At 36.1% G+C, this 10,000-nt stretch overlaps 1 protein-coding gene across 3 annotated transcripts in view; it reads left to right on the top strand.

The window, feature by feature from the left end:
• Positions 1-8,553, top strand: part of LOC137658150 (thiol S-methyltransferase TMT1A-like) — a 15,358-nt gene extending 6,805 nt beyond the window's left edge. For 2 of the 3 annotated variants that reach the window (XM_068392831.1, XM_068392832.1), the window contains exons 3-6: positions 713-873; positions 1,922-2,056; positions 2,720-2,838; positions 8,255-8,552. In XM_068392831.1, the coding sequence (XP_068248932.1) occupies positions 713-873; positions 1,922-2,056; positions 2,720-2,838; positions 8,255-8,515 (676 nt within the window). In that variant the 3' untranslated portion in view covers positions 8,516-8,552. Of the gene's footprint in view, positions 1-712; positions 874-1,921; positions 2,057-2,719; positions 2,839-8,254 lie in introns of all 3 variants that reach the window. The other variant, XM_068392833.1, reaches the window with a different exon arrangement.
• The last annotated feature ends 1,447 nt before the right edge of the window (positions 8,554-10,000 follow it).

Below are 10,000 nucleotides of genomic sequence, written 5' to 3'. Positions count from 1 at the left end.
TACGTGATACAGAATCGATTTCAGTAAGAATGTTTTAATCTGAATGTGATTACAAATACTGTATGTAAATTGTAGAGGTAAGTTAATTTGTCCCATCTTGCTGGAGAATTCTGGGTTGAAGAATATCCAGGGGAACAACAGATTAAATCAATATAGGCTCTCCATTAAACATCAACATTTCGTTTAATTTCTGGTTCATAATTTACTTTCGTACGAACATTATGCATGATGAAACAAAATTGAAAATTCTTTTTATTGTGAAAAAAATTGAGCTTCTGGTTAGACAAGCCTTCAAGCATGACTGACAGCGAAGGTCCCACTGACACAGAAATTATTTCTCATTTCATTTATAAACTCAGGACACTATTCCATTTTATTTCTCTTACTCTTGTTTTGTAGAAGTTTTTATAGTTTATATATTAAAGATCTATTTTAATGTTGTTACTGTACATAAAATATTTAATCTTAATTGTTCATTATTTCTCATGTAGTTTATTCATTTCCTTTCTACCTTTCCTCACTGGTCTATTTTTCACTATCGGAGCCCTTGAGCTTAAAGCATCCTGCTTTTCCAACTAAGGTTGTAGTAATAATAATAAGGTTGTAGTAATAATAATAATACGATTATCTTATTTCTATTTTTTTTAAATTCCTCTATTATTAGTACTGACTTCCAATGCAAAACACGACAATAACTGAATAACCATTGCAGGTGGTTTGCTGCCTTTGCGAACTGGTTCAACAAAGATGTGGACGTGAAAATGCAGGAACTTAAGAAGGACGTCTTTGCCGGCCTCAGTTCCTGTGAATCCCATGACCCAGAGCTCAGGAAATCTGGCGGGTTGAAGATACTCGAGATAGGAGTTGGCACAGGTGAGTTTGGATCCTCGTACAGTCAGCTGCTGCTGCAGCTGATCAAGGTGATTGACTGTTCATGGAAGTATGTTACTTAGGGGTCAAGGGCCACTCGCTTTGTAAATCCATTCCAAAGCATTTTTATATGATGATAAAATGTCAATTTATTGGGTTAGAATGGTGTAGGTTGGGTTTGCGTAAGTTTGTTGGTAGGTTGGGTTGGGTTAGGTTTGTTGGTTGGGTTGGGTTAAATTTGATGGTGAGTTGGGTTGAGTTAATATTGCTGGTTGGTAAGTTGGGTTGGGTTAGCTTTGTTAGTAGGTTGGGTTAGGTTGGGTTAAATTTGATGGTGGGTTCGGTTGAGTTAATATTGCTGGTTGATAAGTTGGATTGAGTTAGGTTTGTTAGTAGGTTTGGTTGGGTTAGGTTAGATTTCTTGGTGGGTTGGGTTAAGTTAGGATTGCTGGTTAGTTAGTTGGGTTGGGTTAGGTTTGTTGGTAAATTAAATTAGGTTAGGTTTGATGGTTGGGTTGGGTTAGGTTTGTTGAAAAATGGGTTGGGTTAGGTTTGTTGAAAAATGGGTTGGGTTAGGTTTTTTGGTTAGTTGGTTAGGTGACTAGGTTGGTTTAGGTTTGTTGGTAAATTGCATTGGGTTAGGTTTGTTGGTTAGATGGCCAGTTGACTAGGTTGGGTTAAGTTTATTGGTAAATTTGGTAAATTTGGTAAATTGCATTGGGTTAGATTTGTTGGTTGGCTGGTCAATTGACTAGGTTGGCATGGGTTTGTTGGTAAATTGTGTTGAGTTAGGTTTGTTGGTTGGTTAGTTGACTAGATTGGGTTTGATTTGTTGGTTTATTGGGTTGGGATAGGTCTGTTGGTTGGTTAGCTGATTAGGGTGGGTTAAGTTTGTTGGGGAGTTGGGTTAGATGAGTGCTCTTACACACATTAATGTTTGTGTTCTATACAATGATATCGTGAAATATTTTCCAAAATATTTGCTTCGGATCAACGACTCTTCAACACATTTTATGCCAGGATACAATTAAAACCCCCTTGGAATTTTCAGGCACGAACTTCGAATTCTACCCGGAGGGGACCAAACTCACAGTCGTGGATCCGAACCCTCACTTCAAACAATATTACAACGAGAACAGGAAGAAATTCCCCAATATTCAGTCAGAAGAGATCATCGTCTCAACAGGTATTGGATGAATTCTGAATGACCTGTTTGATATACTGTAGATAGTTACCAAGTAGTTTTGTTAGCTCAGAAACCTCAACACAGTAGATTCCTTACAAGGGGCGTTCTTTAGAAGAAAATAATGTTAACAGTTCTGTCGATTATTTCCATCTTTTCTTTCTTACCTCTTTCCATCTTAATTGTGTACCCTCTTCATCCTTGTCTTCCCCTCATTTAGCAACACCATAAAAAGGGATGTCCTTCAGTTAAATAAATCAATGTTAATGGTTCTGTGTATTATGTTCCATCTGCTCTTTCTGACCTCTTTCAACCTTAACTCTTAACCTTCTTCATCTCTGTCTTATTCTCGTTTACTAAAAAGATCTTTTAGGTGACATCTATGATTCTATGTATATGACATTGCGATCTGCAATAGCCCTGTGAGTCTATCGATGTGAAACTGACTTGCTTAACCTTATAATTCTATTGATGGGACACCTGTACCCTTTTAGCATAATAAGTCTAAACTGACCCCTATGCTCTGGTTAGCCCTTGAGTTCATGAATGTGATACCATGATCAGGTTAGATGCATGAGAGCTTAGCACAGGGAACTGCTTAGCCAAAAGAGTCTGTGAATATGACACTGTGATCTGGTTACATGGATACCTTATTCATTCCTTCAGGAGAGGAGATGTACATGGTGCCATCTAACAGCGTGGACGTGGTGGTAGTGACGTTGGTCTTCTGCAGCGTGACGAACGCCCAGAAGGTCCTGAAACAGATCCTACGCGTCCTCGTTCCAGTAAGTGTTATTTTATTTTTCATGCTTGAATGGGGATGAAATAGAAGTAGAAGTAGTTACAAGGATTTTTAGTCCATCCGTAGAGACTCCATTTGGTCCTGAGAGAGAGAGAGAGAGAGAGAGAGAGAGAGAGAGAGAGAGAGAGAGAGAGAGATTACTCAGCATTTCCAACGGCAAGATAAGATCTTGCTTGAACCAAAATAGCAATTCAATGAGTTCTTGAAGTATGTAATTCAAATATAAATATATTAGAAATAATTTTTCAGATTTCTTTTGAATTATCTTTCCCCATATGATCAAAAATGGTTTCCAGGCTAAATTCAATAGCTATATTAACATTCTTTCTTGTTACATATAATAATTTTAATATCGTCTACATCATTATGACAGAAACTCTGATAAGCTGATAAGAATAAGAAGGTCCTTTACTTACAAACTTAATTCGTTCCAAGATGTTGGCAGAGCGAATTTTGTTAAATTTTGGCCTAGGGTAGACCTGACCTGAATTGCATGCCTAGGATTTCCAGATACACCTGAATTGCATGCCTAGGATTTCCAGATACACCTGAATTGCATGCCTAGGATTTCCAGATGCACCCGAATTGTATGCCTGGGATTTCCAGATACACCTGAATTGCATGCCTAGGATTTCCAGATACACCTGAATTGCATGCCTAGGATTTCCAGATACACCTGAATTGCAAGCCTAGGATTTCCAGATACACCTGAATTGCATGCCTAGGATTTCCAGATACACCTGAATTGCAAGCCTAGGATTTCCAGATACACCTGAATTGCATGCCTAGGATTTCCAGATACACCTGAATTGCAAGCCTAGGATTTCCAGATACACCTGAATTGCAAGCCTAGGATTTCCAGATACACCTGAATTGCAAGCCTAGGATTTCCAGATACACCTGAATTGCATGCCTAGGATTTCCAGATACACCTGAATTGCAAGCCTAGGATTTCCAGATACACCTGAATTGCATGCCTAGGATTTCCAGATACACCTGAATTGCAAGCCTAGGATTTCCAGATACACCTGAATTGCAAGCCTAGGATTTCCAGATACACCTGAATTGCAAGCCTAGGATTTCCAGATACACCTGAATTGCAAGCCTAGGATTTCCAGATACACCTGACTTGCAAGCCTAGGATTTCCAGATACACCTGAATTGCATGCCTAGGATTTCCAGATACACCTGACTTGCATGCCTAGGATTTCCAGATACACCTGAATTGCATGCCTAGGATTTCCAGATACACCTGAATTGCATGCCTAGGATTTCCAGATACACCTGAATTGCATGCCTAGGATTTCCAGATACACCTGAATTGCAAGCCTAGGATTTCCAGATACACCTGAATTGCAAGCCTAGGATTTCCAGATACACCTGAATTGCATGCCTAGGATTTCCAGATACACCTGAATTGCATGCCTGGGATTTCCAGATACACCTGAATTGCATGCCTGGGATTTCCAGATACACCTGAATTGCATGGCTGGGATTTCCAGATACACCTGAATTGCATGCCTAGGATTTCCAGATACACCTGAATTGCATGCCTAGGATTTCCAGATACACCTGAATTGCAAGCCTAGGATTTCCAGATACACCTGAATTGCAAGCCTAGGATTTCCAGATACACCTGAATTGCATGCCTAGGATTTCCAGATACACCTGAATTGCATGCCTAGGATTTCCAGATACACCTGAATTGCATGCCTAGGATTTCCAGATACACCTGAATTGCAAGCCTAGGATTTCCAGATACACCTGAATTGCATGCCTAGGATTTCCAGATACACCTGAATTGCATGCCTAGGATTTCCAGATACACCTGAATTGCATGCCTAGGATTTCCAGATACACCTGAATTGCATGCCTATGATTTCCAGATACAAAAGTCAACAAATAGTCGGATTTCATATTGAATAGATATCAGGTTATCACAAATGTCATTTTTACTTGATATATTAAATGATATGTTATCTTATTACAGTGTTTCTTTATCTTATCTTTGCTATTTTCAGTTGAGTTTGGGTTTGTATCTCCGAATGTTTGTAAGGCGAATGTTTGCATCTCCGAATGTTTGTAAGTCGAATGTTTGCATCTCCGAATGTTTGTAAGGCGAATGTTTGCATCTCCGAATGTTTGTAAGTCGAATGTTTCTCCGAATGTTTGTAAGGCGAATGTTTGCATCTCCGAATGTTTAGTAAGTCGAATATTTGCATCTCCGAATGTTTGTAAGTCGAATATTTGTCTCTCCGAATATTTGTAAGTCGAATGTTTGCATCTTCGAATGTTTGTAAGTCGATTATTTCTCCGAATGTTTTGTGAGTCGAATGTTTGCATCTCCGAATGTTTCTAAGTCGAATATTTGTATCTGCGAATGTTTGTAAGTTGAATGTTTGCATCTCCGAATGTTTCTAAGTCGAATATTTGTATCTGCAAATGTTTGTAAGTCGAATGTTTGCATCTCCGAATGTTTGTAAGTCGCATATTTGCATTTCCGAATGTTTGTAAGTCGAATGACCGTAAGTTAGGGACCTTCTGTATCTAGGATCACTCGGCTTTTTTATCATTAATCTTGCTCTCAAACATGGCAGATAACTTTCCTTGATATTGGACTTTGTATGATGAATTATTTTTGACTAATTCTTTTAAAACACCCGTTGAGATACTACCGCTAGAGTTATGGGGTCCTTTGACTGGCCAGGCAGTACTACATTGGATCCTACTCTGGTTATGGTTCACTTTCCCTTTTCCTACACATTCACCGAATAGTCTGGCCTATTCTTTATTTATTCTCCTCTGTCCTAATACACCTGACAAAACTGAGCTTACCAAACAATTCTTCTTTACCAAAGGGGTTAACTAATGCACTGTAATTGTTTAGTGACTACTTTCCTCTTGGTAAGGGTAGAAGAGACTCTTTAGCTATGGTAAGCAGCCCTTCTAGGAAAAGGACAATCCAAAATCAAACCATTGTTCTCTAGTCTTGGGTAGTGCCATAGCCTCTGTACTATGATCTTCCACTGGCTTGGGTTAGAGTTATCTTGCTCACATTCTATCTTATTTCTCTTCCTCTCGTTTTGTTAAAGCTTTTTATTTTTCCATGTTTCCCTTCCACACCGGGCTATTTTCCCTGTTGGGGCCCCTGGGCTTATAGCATCCATTTTTTTCCAACTAGGGTTGTAGTTTAGCAAGTAATAATAATAAAGTGCATGCATGAATACAGACAGGGGAAGGAAGAGAAGACGATGGATTTACGAACTAAGAAAGATTGTGGGTGTGGTATGACATATAGACAATAAACAGACGCCAGTGGAAGGACATGTCTGAGGCCTTTGTTCTGCAGTGGACTAGTAACGGCTGATGATGATGATGATGATATATATATATATACTGTATATATATATATATATATATATATATATATATATATATATATATATATATATATATATATATATATATGTATATATATACATACATATATATATATATATATATATATATATATATATATATATATGTATATATATACATACATATATATATATATATATATATATATATATATATATGTATATATATACATACATATATATACATATATATATCTATATATATATATAAATATATATATATATATATATATATATATATATATATATATATATATATACTGTATATATATATATATATATATATATATATATATATACATATATATATATATATATATATATATATATATATATATATATATATATATATACAGTATATATATATATATATATATATATATATATATATATATATATATATATATATACTGTATATATATACATATATATATATATATATATATATATATATATATATATATATATATATATATATATATAAATGGAAGTGTTGCCATTTACTGGCTTCATAAAACACACAAATAGGACAGAAAAAAACAGATTCGAAAGAAATAGACCAAATATGATAAAATTACGCTTCCCAATATCAATTCCCATAAATTCAAAAATCCTAAATTATTTCTCGTCGAGTCTAGGATGCCAAAGCAGCCAAACCCTTAGCTAAGTAAACGAACGGTCGTTAGTACTATAGGATGTGCTATCAGAAACCGATATCATTAAAGCTCTACTCATCTGGGAAAAATTCAGAGGCCCTTTTACCTTTCGAAAATAAATGTATTGAGAAAAAAACGTGTAGTCAACACGCTTAATGAATATACTAACTTTCAGAACCTTAAATAATTAAATAAATATAAAAAAAAACAAGCTAAACTTGTAGTTTTCTATATTTATATTATCATCATTATCATTACTCCTAGTGTATCAGAGCCGTCAAAAATGACGTTTAAATATTTAGATAGATATTCACATACACATTCAACCCTTCCCACCCCCTCCCCCCTTTCCTGACTACAACCCCTGGGTTCGGCAATTTGTGGGAAAGTGTAGTTTCAGAGTGTACCTCTCTAGGTACCACCACCGTGCCGGGTTATGACTGTTCCCTCTCTCTCCTGGTCGTGATAGGATGGATATATATATATATATATATATATATATATATATATATATATATATATATATATATATATATACACATATATATATATACACACACACATATGTGTGTGTGTGTTTGTGTGTGTAAATATCAACCTCAATGGCATTTAATATCGAATTCTACCTTTGGGAATTTAAATCCACTGGAAATTAATTTATGATAACAGCTTCTGGCTGGGCAAAGATTCGAACCTATGCCTCTTAGCCGAAACCATGCCTGCGGGGACTCTGCCAATTAGAGTTTTAGCCTAGTGAAGAAAGGAAATAAGGAAATAAATAATCTGTATGAAAAGTAATGAATATTGAATGAAAAATATCTCAAGTTCAGTAACAACATTGGATATTTCATTTAAAAACTATAAAAAGAGATTCATGTCAGGAAGTTTAACAGAAAAACATTCAATTCAAGTTTGAACTTTTAAAGTTTTTCTGATTCAACTGCCTATTTTTCCCTGTTGGAGCCCTTCGACTTATGGCATCTTGCATTTCCAACTAGGGTTATAGCCTAGCTTGTAATAATAATAATAATAATAATAATAATATTAATAATAAGAATGCTTCGCCAACTTGCTAGCTGAATGTAGCAATCCTGAAAAAAGAATTGTCCGAAGAATCGAGAAATTGGACAAGAAATTGAATTCTGCCGATGCAGCCATAGTATTTAACTCCACCTGTTTGAAGGAGGGTCTCCTACCAAGAAATAATAATAATCATAATAATAATAATAATATAGTTTGCCACCAACACACTCAACTGATAGTGAATCTGTACGCGGGTTAGCAAATTACCTAAAATCTTACTATCTAAACTATCTTTCCACAGGGCGGTAAGTTCTACTTCTTTGAACACATCGCAGAGTTCGACACAGCCCGTCACAGTCTGAGGAAAAGAATCCAGAGCCTGCTAACCAACTGTGGCTTGTGGCCGTTCCTTTTCGACAACTGCCACTTGACCCGCGACTTTCTGGACGAGCTGAGGGCATCTGGGTTCTCCACATTGAAAGCGGAGAGATTCCATAATCATATCACCCACCCCATCTTTCAACTTATTCAACCTTGTCTGAAAGGTGTGGCTGAGAAGTGATAGTGTACTTTTTTATGGGTTTTACTGTATATATATATATATATATATATATATATATATATATATATATATATATATATATATATATATATATATATATACTGTATATACATCAACGTTTAAGAGTATTTTATACTTTTCTATTAAAGACATGTTTGTTGCAATATTGATGAATATATTCACATATTTATAAATTCATAATAAAATTAAATTGTCAATCCAAAGACACACACAGTATGCATAGTGAACACCTATCAAAGAAAATGTTTACTACAAAACGTACAAGTGTAATAAAATAATAGTAAAGCTAGGTAAAAGGTAACAAATAAGTTAATGAATGAACAATAGTATAAAATAAATATACAATCCAATTAAACTATTCATTATCCTTAGGTTATAAACAATCATATAATGGACGTGTAATGAATAATTAATCTAATTATTATCATTTTTATAATGTTGTTGTTGAAAAATATTCTATTTGGATTAAACTAAAACTTATGTACAGTAATTATATAAGCACAAATGTAAAAATCAATAAACAAAAATTATACATCAATAAGTTCAAGATTATATAAATGTCAAATACGAAAATGAATTTAAGTTTAAAAAACGATAGTGTACCGTTACTCAACGTGTTACTACCTTTCTTGTTGTAGTTGGTAATGTTATTGGTAATACCATCAGGTAGATCTTAAGGTGTTCAAGGTATTTGGTCTACTTTAGGTTAAGTTGGCCTTATGCCAGCACTGATCCTGCTAAGAGGCAAACCATACGTGTGGTAATGTCTTCCCGAAAGCGAGAGGCCTGGTGTGAACATATGGACTCGAACCACCGAGTCGTTTAAAGGTTTAATTACCGTTCACGAATGGCAGAGGCAAGGGAAAGTGACATTGCTCTATCAAGTAGGACAATACCCTTGAAACTGACCATATATACATATGATCAGTGGCCAAGCACTCTCCACCCAAGCTAGGACCAGGGAGGGCCAGACAATAACTGCTTTTGACTCACCAGGTAGACCTATAGGTTCCCACAAATCTTCCATCCTTAGCTCACAAGGATGGTGAGGTTGCAGGGACCAAAGGAACTAACGAGTTTGAACTGACCTCAAACACCAGTCTGGCAATCACCAGGCAAGGATGCTACCACCAGCCCACTAGTTGGTTTAGTTTTGAGCTGACCATCATGTCAACACGGGCTCTTGCCCCAAAAGTGTTATGGACCTCCGAAATTTGTCAAGGGTGGTGGTAGCCCATTGTAAATGCCCCTGCCAAGTAATATATTGGATGGGCGTTCGAGACCAGCTCAAGCTCGATAGTTTCTAGTAGCGTCTGCAACCTCACCATCCTTGTGAGGTAAGGATGGGGGATAGGGGGAGAGCCTATGGGTCTACCTGCTGAGTCATCAGCAGCCATTGCCTGAACCTCCTAGCTTGATGGAGAGTGATCTTGGGTGCTTATCGTATGTATATATGGTCAGTCT

This window comes from Palaemon carinicauda, chromosome 19 (genome assembly GCF_036898095.1).
Source record: "Palaemon carinicauda isolate YSFRI2023 chromosome 19, ASM3689809v2, whole genome shotgun sequence".
Classification (NCBI taxonomy): domain Eukaryota; kingdom Metazoa; phylum Arthropoda; class Malacostraca; order Decapoda; family Palaemonidae; genus Palaemon; species Palaemon carinicauda.
This window is presented reverse-complemented; position numbering and strand designations above follow the sequence as displayed.